At 33.3% G+C, this 14,498-nt stretch overlaps 1 protein-coding gene across 3 annotated transcripts in view; it reads left to right on the top strand.

The window, feature by feature from the left end:
- LOC106076078 (cartilage matrix protein-like) overlaps positions 1-8,419 on the top strand; it is a 32,317-nt gene extending 23,898 nt beyond the window's left edge. For all 3 annotated transcript variants that reach the window (XM_056043833.1, XM_056043832.1, XM_056043831.1), the window contains 8 exons: positions 460-583; positions 1,682-1,748; positions 2,560-2,661; positions 3,117-3,230; positions 3,473-3,614; positions 4,736-4,859; positions 6,040-6,115; positions 8,278-8,419. In XM_056043833.1, the coding sequence (XP_055899808.1) occupies positions 460-583; positions 1,682-1,748; positions 2,560-2,661; positions 3,117-3,230; positions 3,473-3,614; positions 4,736-4,859; positions 6,040-6,115; positions 8,278-8,291 (763 nt within the window). In that variant the 3' untranslated portion in view covers positions 8,292-8,419. The remainder of the gene's footprint in view (positions 1-459; positions 584-1,681; positions 1,749-2,559; positions 2,662-3,116; positions 3,231-3,472; positions 3,615-4,735; positions 4,860-6,039; positions 6,116-8,277) is intronic.
- The last annotated feature ends 6,079 nt before the right edge of the window (positions 8,420-14,498 follow it).

Genomic DNA, 14,498 nt, shown 5'->3' with positions numbered 1-14,498 from the left:
TTTTCACATTTTTTTGTGTACATTGTGAACACATTTGATTTTGTACTGACAGCTGAAAATGTAAACAGTGTTTACAATCATGTGCATGGCCATAGACTTCTATTGAAAACAAAAGTACCCTTATTAATTTTTAAATGTAAAACACAGATCTATTATCAGAGCTGGCCTAAGGTATAGGTAATAACTAAACAACTGCCTAGTGACTCTGAGTGGTTAGGGCACAAGATTCTCAAACAAAATTTTTAGAGAAAAAAATTGCTTAACTTGGATACTAATAATAGAACTACTTGGAAAGAATTGTTCAGAAAAAAATAACAGGATTAATTATTCTAAAATTCTAAGCTCATAGCCAATATAATGTATCTTATTTCTAGCCTGTAGAATAGTAGATGTTTTAAATGACAGGCATCATTTATAAAACTTTTAAGATGTTATTGTATCTATTGTCATTTACCTCAGAGACCAAACTATTTATGAAGCTACTGTAGCTAAAAGTAAGTTCATCAACATCTGGACTATTGGAGTCTCCAAGGCTGTTGACCAATCTGAACTTGAGAGCATAGCCAGTAATGGAAAAAACCAGGTAAGTCCAGTCTGCAGAGCAGACAGAACATATAGGTTAGGGATGATGTATCCCTTCTTGTATCCTTTTTGTAGCTTATGTGGAATTTAAACATAGAGTAAAATGTAGCCAAGCTGCCAATCTTGTTTTTAATAGATTCTTTCCCACTGAGCAAAGTAATCCTCGTAACGCTAAAAATAGATGATCTCTTTGTTTGCAATAAATTTAACATTTTAAAATATGGCTCGGACATGTCACCCGCATGCCAGATGGCAGAATCCCGAAAGATATCTTATATGCTGAGCTTGTGGAAGGAGTCAGACCCAAGGGCCGCCCAAGACTAACATATAGAGATGTCTGCAAGTGAGACATGAGAGCCTCAGGCATCAGCGAAAGTATGTGGGAAAACATAGCCAAAGACCGGAGTGCATGGAGACAGACTGTGCGTGCTGGGACAACCCTTGCTGAGAACAAAAGAATTGAAGCGGCTTTAATCAAGAGGGATAAAAAGAAAGCTGCCCTGTCTGCTAGCCCTAAATCAGAGGCATACACATGTACGAATTGTGGCAAAGTCTGCCGTTCTAGAATTGGCTTGATTAGCCACACCAGATTCTGCCCCGTCTCAAGATTAAGCCAAAACCAGTGACTCATTTGGGCGCATCCATTGCCTTTCGAGACAAAAGGAGCCATATATAAAATATTTTGAACACTGTCTAGTGTTTTTTTCTTTGCTCAAAATTTGAGTCTTCTAGTGTTAAGATTTAATGACAGATATAGAGATAACACAGGCATGAAAATAAAACTTAATAATATCTTTATTTCATTTGAATTTATTGTTTCAATATTTAATTTGGATTACAAAAAAAAATACTATTTGTTTTCTGCTTTTGACATTTAAGTTAATATATAGCATGTGTCCTATGAGTGGGGGGATATAAAATATACCAGCATGCAGACTAGTATAGTAAGTAAGTAAAATAAATAGTACATGTTGGTAGACTCTCCATTGGTCAAGGGAAATGTTATGTTGCTTTCATAGCTTTAGGAAAGACTTATAATTCAACATTTATTGCCATCTATATAATTGTAAAATTCTCTTTTGTTCTTAATGATTTTCAGACATATCTTCTTGCTGATTATCAAGAATTTTCTGAAAAGTTGAAACTTGTTACTTACGAGGCCTGCGGTAAGTTGTACAACGTTTAAAAATATGGTGATTGAATAAATATATTTCCATAAATAATATTATACTATGATATATACTATACACCTTTGAGCTGTTATATGCAAAGCTTTATATAGCTAAGTAACTTAAACTACTAGTCAACTAACCTAAGTCTAAATCCCAGTGCAATTATTTTATAACATTTGAGATTTTCCTCAAATTTAGCTGATCGTGTTAAAATAGTATTTCATAAATGTCCCTTCCATGTCTTTATAATATTTTATAATATTTATATATAATTTATAATAATGATCTTATCAGGCACAATAAGCCACAGAGCATGCACTATAGAAAAATGAATCATTTTACTACATATGTGTATTATTTCAATTTTTAAAGAACTGAAACACTAATTTGATTTAGCTCTCAGGTGGAAACTCTTTGGAGACTATAATAGGCTTAGAATGTCTTAATTTTCTTTTTGATGCAGAATCTCTATAATTGAGAACTTTTAGTATATGTGTATGTTAAATTATAATTAAACTATTTAAATTTATGTTGGTAAATTGTGACCATCACATAAATGCATAAATAGGAGTTTTGTATTGAGGTCTATTCCAAAGTCTCTAAGGTTAACTAAATGTACAAGTGTCTGAGCTGCTTATAAATAGTTTGTCAAGATGAATGACTATGTTTGTTTTGGACTCTTTCTTCTTGCTCCCTCCACTGTAACTTAAATGATGATTATGTATTGAGAAGTTCTATATGTATTAGGTATGAATGTAATTGGACATATATATTTATTATATCCATTTGTGTGTTTATGACCCAGGAAGGAAATGTTACAACTACCTGGATCTTGTCATTCTGATTGACGGTTCAAACAGTGTGGGTGAAGACACATTCAGATCTGCTCTTCAAACTGTGGCTAATGGTAAGTAAAGACATTCACTCCCGTGAAGTAAAATCTTTTGTTTTCTGAAACTGATTGATATAGAGCTGTAATAGACAAATATTTTTTTTGTTACTGAATGAACCCCTAAAACTTGCAAAACAAAAACAAAAGTAATTAACCTTTTTTCATATATTTTATTGTTAAAGTTGTTGAATTTATTTTTCAATTCTCTTGCTCTAATATTATGGGTCATACATATTTATAGAATTATTGTTTTTTATAGTTTTTACTTCATTTTGGCTAGCGATAAAAAAAATTTTTTATTACAAACTTTAATTAAGTTTGATTATTCTTTTTATATCTTCATTGAATTTTGCATTCAGACCATTACAATAATTTCACACCATATTATTTTTTTTTTAGTTGTTATATATTGTATTGTGATAAAATACTTATGTAAGAACTGTTTCAACGTTTATTTTTACTTTTATCAGCTGTTGATAGTTTGGAGTTTGGGCCATCCTACACTAGAGTGGCTGCTATTGTTTATAGTGATGATGTTGACAGTTTTATGCCATTTCAGTCAGCAAAGGATGTTTTTCAAACAGGTTTTTATGTTGTTGTTTTGTTTTTTTAATATTAAATAAGTCTGGTAACTTTTATTCTAAGAAAGCCTTAAATTTTATGTTTCCATATGAAACTGTCAATGTTTTTTTTAAATACCAAGATTCTGGTTATTTAGGTATTTTCACAAATTTAAGCATATTGTTTATTGTATTCTCAATCTATATAGTGTTTCTTTGTCTCGTCTGACAATGAAATAAATATTATCTTTAATACATCACTACAGGTGTCAGAAATTTTGATTATCCTGATCGCTCAACATTTACCCACCTGGCTATCAAGAAAGCAATAGAGTTGCTGGACAACTCAACTAGGTCACAGGTGAACAAGGCCATCCTTATCATAACAGATGGACAGTCCACTAACAGGTGAGAAGTTTTATTAGATGAATGCCTTTAAACCTTCATTTGTTAAGATGATAAATAAATAAATCAGTGGAAGTTAGATTATTAAATCCCACGCATCCTGCCCACTATAGACACTGCATCTAAGTTACTAAACAGTTCTTGTTATCCTCTTACAATACCCCAATCTGATTCACCTCAGACAGACACCACGACAACAGACCATAATCAACATTAGATATGGCAATGTGAAACACCATATGATACTATAATATTACTTTTTAGTTCTTAAAAAAGTAAAGAGCTTTCAAGTGAGTGTAGTTATCTGGTCTCGCACCACTAGGCAATAGCACTGTGTTGCAGTCAGTCCACTTCTGGACTCGTGTATGTTTTGCCATATTTTCTTCCCCTTCTTCTCTTTATAACTTTGGTACTTTGTTATGATCCTAGCATACAGCTTCGGATAGTCCACCTTAATCTGAATCGGCATTTCATGCTGAAATGGATATATGTCCATTCAATTGCAGAGCGATACGAGGCCGATGTCCTCATGTGTCAGGAAACTCATTGCTCGGATGAGAGGTCACCCCTTCTTTATGGCTTTACAGCTTACCAGTGTTCCCGCTCGCAAGTGCCAAGTACTAGTAACGTTTGTGAGAAATCCGTTAACGGCCCACGTTTTGGAATTCAGGTCCCCTGTGGGACCCGGATAGACAGATACGTTGACAGTTGAGGTCTACGATTCGGTCGGCGATTCACATGTGTCAGTCAGTTCTCTTCTGGGCTCATCTTGTTTTGCCATGTTTTCTTCACCTTTTTCTCTCTATAACCTTGGTACCTTGTGATTCTATTATTATATGTTCATATCATATATTTGAACTGCGTAAAATATTCATTCACTAGTATTTATAGTTTATAATAAAAACTACATCTACCAACAGTCTTTTTCTTTATAGGTCAACACATTTATAAATTTGATCAACCTTAAATTTTGCTTATGGCAACATTGCTGAATTGATTCCTAGTTGATGTTAAAGCTATATTAGTCATTACAAAACAAATTTCCATGCTGTCAATATACATCAGTGCCCACATCTTTATTGATATTGGTCATCACAAAAAATCGCATTTCATTTCCTCTCTAGGACTGAGACTCTGAGTCAAGGTAACTTGGCTAAAACCAAAGGGATCAGCGTTTGGGGCATTGGAGTGGGGAAAATTGCAGACCTTGCGGAATTGGCCAGCATAGCTTCCAACGGAAATAGCCAGGTAAATAGGAATATTAATAGTAACCTATGATTGATTTACAGATGAAGTAAAAAGAAATTTGATGAATGTTCATAACAAACTGAGGTAACTAGTAATGTTAAGTGGGAGCATAGTGTAACTTGTATAGATGTTAAAGCTTAATAATCATTTTATAATCAGTTGGAACAGTGTTTGAAAATATTCACAGCTAATGTTTTTCTTGTACATCACTGCTAAGGCAATCATATTTTTAAATGGTAATATATTTCTTAATTTTGTTTTGTTCTAAACAAGAGAAGTCATTATTCAGAAATGTGATGTGCAATATCATATTACATAAAATTGTGCAATAGCATATATTACATAAAATTGTCTTTGGTAACATAACATATAAATGAATCAAATCATCAATTTTTTTTTTCAATTAACTTTCATACATCTAATAACTTTTTATATGTGATATTAAGGGAGAAATTTTTCTTTAGATAACCTGGTACTATTTGGAAGTTTGCAAAGGACTTAGAATCTCATTTGCCATATATATAATATTTAAGTCTTTTTCAAAAAATTGTTTAAGTGCTGAGATTTCTCGCTAATGTTATTTAACTCTTTCAGTGCGAATTATTTTGATAGAAACAATTGAGTTTTCTTAAACGAACAAAAATCTGCTGGATGGTTAGAGTTACTAAAACTAACATAACTTTTGTACTTTATTATATAATTTAACATTTTTTATTTTATTTAAAAGAAAATAGGTCCCCACAAGCTGTGTTAGCTAAGCTACTCCATGAGAGTAACTTGGTACTGAAAGAGTTAACTAAGAGTGTATATATTGTAATATTTATGGCAGTGAGCTGGTTCTGCCATATTGTAAGGCATGACTCACTGTCAAATTTCATCCTTCATGGTACAGTAGAGGCAGCACAAATAAAGTGTCTTCCAAGGAAAAGCTGGCTATACAGCATAAAAGAATGGACTGGCCTATCTTTGTTACCCTACTGAGAACTGTTACTAACCAGTAAAGCGGAGGGATTTGATTATGCGAACTGTCACAGCACCCCTACAACGACAGTCAAGGGGAAGATCATGATTTAAATAGACAAGTGATCTCTTCATTGATTCACAATAAAATTAGAGAAATCTTACAAGAGTACAATACTAAACAAAAGAATTACAATATTGAACATTCTTTTTTCTCCAGGTCTTCAGTTCCAGTTCCTACACAGCTCTTTCACTACAGCTTAAAGATCTCACAAAAATTGTTTGCGTCAGCACAAGTAAGTACCTAATGGAAGTGCAAGCAATGCTATGGGGCCGTGGTGGCTGAGTGGGTTTCAAGTTTGAATCTGTGAAAAACTGGGCTTTTGAATTTCATCACTGTCAGAGCATGCCAGAGTCCAACCAACTCCAATGGTTACCTGACATTAGTTGGGTGAAGTTAAAGCAGGTGGTCATTGTGCTAGTCATTAATAGAAACAGATGAGCTTTACATTGTCTGAAAGAGGTATTCTATTCTATAATTCTAAATCTGTGTTTAAAGTTGGAGTGTAGTTATAAGGATGGAGTGTAGTTACAATCCAATATAAACCTTGAACTTACCCACTCAGAATATATTGAAAACATCTAATAATAGAGGTTAGGTCAACAGATTTTTCAACAACATACAACAAAGAAGAAGAAAGTAAATAAGGTTTCTATAGTTCTATTAGATTCTTTAGAGCTTAGTTTTAAATATGAGACATTTTGAGGATGTACACCAGGGGTGGACAACCTCTTGCTTCCGTGCGCCATTTTTTTTTCACTTATTCAGATGCGCCACACACATCATTACCCTCCTTCGCAGTCTTAAAAGCATTTGATAATTTTAATAGATTATTTCTAAATGTACTATTAATAATATATGAACTGTTAGCAGTTTAAAATACAAAATAATCTCATTATCTTTCTTAGTGAACTTTGTTATGCATTGTTTAAGAAGTGGTTATTTTTTAAAAAATCATTTGTATAATTGATTTTAAAAACAAAATTTTTTTTTTTTTGTTAGAAAACAAAACAAAAGTAGCAGTTGCAGCTAAACTTCTGGGTTTTGAGATCTGACAGATGAACATTGTACACAAACCAAATAGAGGCTTTTCGCCTTATGGGTGCCGCTAAAAATGAGCATGCATGGACCATGGAATAAAAACAAATATTAAAAATAGAATACAGTGGCGTAGTTAGAGTGAGGGTCCCAAATGAGTGGGGTTTTTTTACATTAAAAATTAAATATTACGCAAAATGCTAGATTAGATTCCCAGAATACTTAGGAATTCCGGTCATAGTATATAGATTTTAAATCTTTTTTTTTTTCTAAAATTACCTTATGAACGGGCCAGTTCCATTGTAATTGGGGGTAGATGGTGTAACACTTAATCTATTTCTGTGGCCCACTGTTAACGATACAATGTCCAAACTGCCTTTACTTCTCCAAAGTAACGTCGGGTATCCATTAGAGTTGAGTGGAGTTTAGCACTCTAAAAATCCTGATAATGTGCTTTGCCTCTGGATTGAGTTTGTATCCTGGGGAAGTTGTACTATTGAGTCTTACTTATTTGTTAAAGGAGTGTTTTTGTTTTTTTAAAAAAGGAAATAGTTCAGCCCAAGCAAAGTAGAGACAAGTTTTACTTGGAGGTTATATCTGTGGATAATTTTTTTATTTTTTTGAAGTCCTCACAATACAAAAAAAAGTTTGGTAGATAAAAGCTAAAAATATCAGTAGTATGGTCTCCCCATTGATGTTGTGAACTTTGAACTTGATCAGCTTCAAGTGTCCTTTGTTGTAGCAACAGAGGGAAGACTGTCATCCTATACATAACCTGGCCATCTCTAGGGGAGAGGTCTGTCCCTTAAACCTTCCCCAGCTGAGGCTAGGTGTACAGTAAGACCTGGTCTAAGTACCTCAGCCCATAAGTCATATCAGTCCTTCAAATCAAACTAAATGCTTTTATTTGTTGACACACAATTTAGTCTTGGGTTTTTCTTTAATAAGGGAAGAAACAAAAAGACGGAAGTGGGTCTGGGTGGGAAAGGATTACCAGTAATATATAAACTATCCAATGGATATTATGAATAACTAGCAAACACTGAGAAATACCTTTCAGTTTAGTTTCAACACTATTATATGAAGTAATCACTTATTTTTGTGTGTATGTAGCGGTGTAAATTCTGCCCTATAATACAAACATTCACTATCATCATCAAACTCTGTTTGAGTTAGGACTTCAGAGCTTTCTTTCTTGTAAAAACTCTGCTGATGTGTGCAATGCATATTATATGTAGATTCATTAAATTGCTATCTGAAATTAATGTATGCTCTTAGTAGTGTCATTTTTAGTTGTTGTATATTTAACTTTTATAATTTAATAAAATTAATGAAAATCTTTCTTAATTTTTTCTTTAGATGCCCAGAAGTAAAAAGGGAGATAATTACAAAAAAGAAGTATGTCCTCTTTAACTCAGAATTTCTTGTTATCCTGATTTGTATTTATAAATTTGTTCCTGATTGAATGTCAAAATAATTTAATAAAATATAAGAAACATGAGGATTGTGTTCATGTTTTTATTAGATTGCTTATAAACATAAAATACCAAGCATTTGTTATTTCTTTTCCCAAATAATGTTCAAGTTATCAAAGTTTATATCCTCCATCATCTTCATATCTTATTAATTAATACACATAACATGTCCAAATCAATGATATCACAATACGTAAAATCAGCACTTCTAAATTATAATACATTTAATATTCATACTACGATGTTGAGCAATCTCAGTATCAATAACAGCTCTAGGTAGTTCTGGATTTTTAATGTCAAACATCTGAACCCTGATTGTTGAAATCTTTCTTCTAATAATACATCAAATTTGTATCTCTCTTTGGACTTACTTTTGGACTTATTATTTCATTAAATTTTCATGGGAAAATGTAAACTAATCTCAATATCCATAATAAGTTGCTTCAGATTTTAGGAAATACTAAAACAATGCTAAAAGATTGTTTGAAATCGTCCTTAATTATATTATAATAGATTTTCTTGCCAAACATCAAAAAATCTCATTATCAATAATAAATTGTTCTGTCTTTTTAATGTTGCTATGGAGTGTGTGTGTTTCTATGGTGATGGTGAGAAGGTACCTATGTAGTGATAGTAGTGATAGGATCATAGCATGAAATAGCACTAAACAAAAACAATTGGTACAAATATTTCAAATCGCACAGATTTGTTATTGTTGTTTAAGATATATTACACATTTAATGACATGACTGACCCAAGCTCATTGATACAACTTCTCTTCTATGTGCTTTGTTATTGTTGTTCAAGATATATTACACATTTAATGACATGACTGACCCAAGCTCATTGATACAACTTCTCTTCTATGTGCTTTGTTATTGTTTGTTTTAAAGTATTTTAATGTTTTTCTTGTTTCAAAACAAATTTCAAGACTCAACCACAAGAACACTCTTTTTTTTTTTTTTTGAGAAACCTAAACTGACATTATTATTTAGATGCCACCCTCTCCCGAGTTAATGCATTATGTTCTTACTAGGGAGACACAATTTGTGTGATCTGATAGTTGCTGTACCCTTGTTTATTACTATAATTATAATTTATTACTGTTATTACCACTTTCATTTTTATTACTTTTTTATTTTTGTGAATATGTTGCTTATTTGTATATTGTTATTATTTCTTACTTTCATCATTATTACTATTATTATTTTATTATCGTGAATATGTTAATTATTTGTCACTTTGACTGCTTTTGTAGCACTTGTGCTTGGTGGCTAAACAAGATACAATTGTTAAATTGCTGTCTCTACACTTGTACATCTAGACGGCACCTTAAGCAAATATGGATAAATCTGAAGGAGCCGGAGGATTGAAATAGAAGACGTAATTAAAAGGGGAGAGATCTCTGTTCATCAAGATAATGAGGTCTCTCCTTAGTTTCTAAAACAAAAAAATGTAAAAAGTCTAAAATACAAAAGAAAAACATTTTTACATTTTACTTATCAACCCACATGTTTCTTAACCCTGTAGGACAGGAAACAAAAATACTCAACTGATGTCAGGACAAAAAGTTACATCATCTGCCTCGTAGATTTGCAAGGTCTGATAGGGATACTTTTTATTTATTTTACTTTTAAACGGACTAGTACTTTATATGAGGCACGGTGGTTGAGTGGTGAAGCGCTTGGCTTCCGAACCGGGTGTTCCTGGTTCGAATGCTGATGAAGACTGGGATTTTTTATTTCGGGATCTTTTAGGGCACCTCTGAGTCCACCCTGATCCAATGGGTACCTGACAACAGTTGGGGAAAAGTAACGGTGGTTAGTCGTTGTGCTAGCCATAATGTTGATGTCGCAAAACGTTAATTCAGTTTAATTAAATTACACAAAGATTATTTGACTTATTTTAATGTAGTAATGTAGTCGCCTCTTCCAATAAGTATATTTCTACAAAAGTTTGCATTTGCACTAATGTAGAGTTGCAGTACTTTTGCGATACCATAGAGGAGTTACCACAGCTATTTGTATAGTAACTGACTCATTCTATAACACTAACTATGATACATATAAACCACAATGGTAAAACTTCGGGAGTAGTTTAAGCATGTAAGTTTACATTAACAGGCCAATTGACGAAAATGTCATCTGTTTCTGTGGCACACCTTTAACGGGTTAGCACAGCCCTTTACGACAGTGATGCCCAACCTAATTCAACCTGCGGGCCATTTTTATTTCCGACAGTCGTGTCGCGGGCCACATGAAAAAAAAGTAGGCCTACAAAAACGATATTAACCTGAAACCCGTAGATCCTGTGCTTCATTAATTAATGGGATATTTGAAATGTATCTTTTTTTTTTCCCGCGTCAGAAAATGGCTTCATTTCTCTACTTAAAATATCAGCAAGATTGGGCTTCATTTCTGTGCTTAGAATACGAGCAACATTGTAGCTAGCTTTACATCCGAGTCATTTTCCTGTCTCTTTTTGGTAAATATTCCCATCAATCCTCCAATTTCTAGGCTTAGTTTAACTATCTTTTATTCGCGGCTCAAACCAAGAATGCCGTCATTTTTGTTTCATAATGTCGTTTATATGTTGTTGTTTTTTAAAATAGACACACTCTATAAAACAAATATGTTGGCTTATTATTATGTTCCACAAAAAAAGTAAAGAACCGTTCACTTCTCCTGGTAGAAAACGTACATTATACACTCAGATACCTATTTCATAAACGCACTAATGTTAAATATCATGGAACTTGTCATCAGGAGAAAAATTGAGGGCCCTAAGCCCCTAACGTAAGTAAAGATACATTTTAAAAATTGTTTTGGAAAAAGGGGGGATTTTCTACTCTATGTGCCCACATTTCGGTGAGCCGGATGGACTCACGTCGCGGGCCGGATCTGGCCCGCGGGCCGTACTTTGGGCATCACTGCTTTACGACATTTCCATCAGTGCAGTACTTCTGAAAAACTGAATTAACGTTTTGCGACATCAACAAAAATGCGAAATATACATTCTTTCTACAGCTCTAGAAGGATTTACACCTGGGCAATTTAAATTTTACAATAATTTAACCTCATAGAAGAAAATGCAGACCATGTACAAGATTTTACATTCAAACTTAAAGCTGCATATAAAGCAGTTGGTATGGAAATTAGTGCTGATAAAAAATGAAATATTATCTTATGGTGTAAATGATAACAGATATTGCATAAAGCTAAATAGCTAATCGTAAAAAAAAAAACTGATTTAAATACCTAGTGTCTAACAAAACAAGATAATGACGATTAATAAAACAGACACATACAAACAACTTAAAGCCTGGTATCCTCCGTCAAAATAAAAATATTCCAAGTAAAATTAAAATTGTATTTTCCGCTAGCGATCTCTGTACTCCAGTACGATAATGAAATAAAATGATAATGATAAATAAAAATTTATCATGGAATTCCCATATTGATAAAATTACTTTAAAAATCAATTAAAGCAGCTTATAAAAGAAATGTTTACAAATGAAATAAAAACATAAAACTAAACTGTTATTTAACCTTGGTTAGGTCAATAATAGAATATGCATCTTCTGTTTGGGACCCCCTCAACTCAAGAAAACATTAAGAAACTGGAACAGACACAAAATAGAGCAGTGAGATTCATTTCAAACAAAATATTTAAACTTGATTAAAGTAACACCTTTAGTGAAATCATTAAATTTAGAAAGCCTTCATTATACATAAAACACTGAACCATTATCTTCCAATACAAAAACAAAACGTAATAAAATACTGAGAAAGACAAAAGATGAAGGCACATCTCTTATCCAATATGCTAGGACACATTTGTACAAATACTTCTACTTTCCTAGTGCTATTAGAGCATGGAATGGGTTGCCTGAGTCAGCCACAAAAAAAGTACTTGGCATAGTTTAAGTCATTGATTAAAATTGTATGACTAGATTGACCAAGGGAGACGACTATGAAGTTATCATATGATTTGTTTATTTAAGTAACGCATGTATTTTTATTTTATAAGATAAAGTTTTCAGTCTGATTTAGTTTAGGTAAATTATAATAACTGATTAAAGTCGTCTGACCTATAATCTGTGGGTGACTACCTGGGAAGAGGTTGTGAAACTCGCCTATGAACGATTGCGTTGTACGGTTTATACTCTAAGCCTAAAGATTTTATTTTACGCTTATATATTTAAGCCGCTCTTATTCCCACGATAGGTAGACACTTTAACCATGGGCGTAACCAGGATTTTTTTATCGGGGGGGGGATATATATCTGTGTGTTTGCGCGCGTGTGTGTGTGTGTGTACATAATTAATTTTTATTACATTCTGACCCTTCATTCTTTCGGAAGACATTTATTGGACCCTAGAATAGGTTCTTCCTGGAGTTAGTGTAAAAAATTATAGACTCCCCGAGATTGTTATCAAGGTGGTCTGGGGGGAGCGCTGTGAGCTCCCCAAGCGCGTGGCGGATCCCAGCCGTCAAGCACTATTCCCGGTATTGAAAGCCAACAAAATGCATATTCTGAGGTATCTACAGTGCATTATCCTGATATTAAAAAGTTTTATTTCAAAACCCTTCTGTGCTATTCTTACTGACTTAGATTCTCCCGCGTCGTTCAGCGCATTGGGCGGCAAGCTGCTTCCACAAAAATCTGTCACTGGCAATGTCTGAAACCTCTTCCCACCTGCTCTGAGGACCTACACGAAAGTGTAGCGCCAAGTTGTACTAGGATATCCCTGTTTGCGCTTCCCTCGTAATGGCCTCCATGCCATCGCAACTCTTATTTTGCGTAATTCATTTTGTCTGAGAACATGTCCCGCAAACCTCAGACGACGCACTGTCACAACCTTACTAAGGGGTCGATTCCTAGTTCGGCATAGGATTTCCTTGATTGAGACCCGATCTCTATAACTGACTCCTAAAATCCGTCTTAGCTATCTTTGTTGAGCCACATTTAGTCTTTTTCAAATTCGGCAGATGCCTATTCACTGCACCTTATTAATGGAGCACAGCCACTGGTAGAAATTTGTAACGCTCTTGGAATTAGGTGACTGTGAGTTTGCTTTAGATTTTATATCGAAAAGTGGGGTTTTAAACTAAAAAATCTGTCGAGTGTAGGACCGGCCCTGAATTGAATACATAGACATATTTATATTATATCTAGACTGGACATGGAGATTTTTTAACACTACAAAAAAAGTCATGAAAATTTTTTAGAAACTTGTTGTTTTGTAAAGTAGTTAAAAGAAGTATAGTTATTTTTTCTTCAAGCCTTACCTATGTAACATATAATTTAATTTTTAGATCTAGATCTAGTAATTGAACATCAAAAATAAGAGTACTCTCGTCTCATAATTATTATTTTGCAATTTTTAGATACATAATCTAGAAAGATCTAGGTAATCAATCTATTTAAATGTACATAAGATTATTTCAATCAACAGGAATTATTTCCATCTAGGATTTTTGAAACATTATCTCAATGGAAACAAACAGGAAATGGATTTGTTTCAGATATTAGCGTGAATATCCGAGAAATGATTTTGCATTATTTCTAAACTTTGAAAACTAAAGATTACTTTTCTAAGATAGAAAAGATTGATTGGGGCTACTCCCCTTAGAGCCTGAAAAATGAGTTTACGTACATAAAAATCTATATATGTATAGGTCTGTGAATCGATCAATCGTGGATAAGAATTTATTTCCGGTTTCCAGTCTAGATATAATAGGCCTCCTGAATAATATACTGCCTACATGTGGAAATACCCGAAGACGTAGGCCTAGACTCTGTTCAAGTTAAATATTTTGTATTTCTCTAGCTAAATTTAAATGCATTTCTTTTTATTCATTGAAAAATTACAACGGTCAAACCAGAGTTTTCACAATGCGGCCGACGAGCTAGTGATCCTTTCCCAACGATATACATCAACTGTCAAATTTCTTGAAAAATCGTTCGAGCCATTTTCGAGAATCGTGTCCAGCCAACCTTTGCCTACGTTTCACTCTGAATGTAGAATAGAAGTATTGTAAAAAGTAATTGAACACAGATATTCAAAAAATAGTATTTAACAAAGTAATGGAACAAGATAAC

Source organism: Biomphalaria glabrata, chromosome 10 (genome assembly GCF_947242115.1).
Source record: "Biomphalaria glabrata chromosome 10, xgBioGlab47.1, whole genome shotgun sequence".
In the NCBI taxonomy this organism is placed as follows: Eukaryota; Metazoa; Mollusca; class Gastropoda; family Planorbidae; genus Biomphalaria; species Biomphalaria glabrata.
Note: the sequence above shows the minus strand (reverse complement) of the source record. Positions and strands in the feature narration are given on the sequence as shown.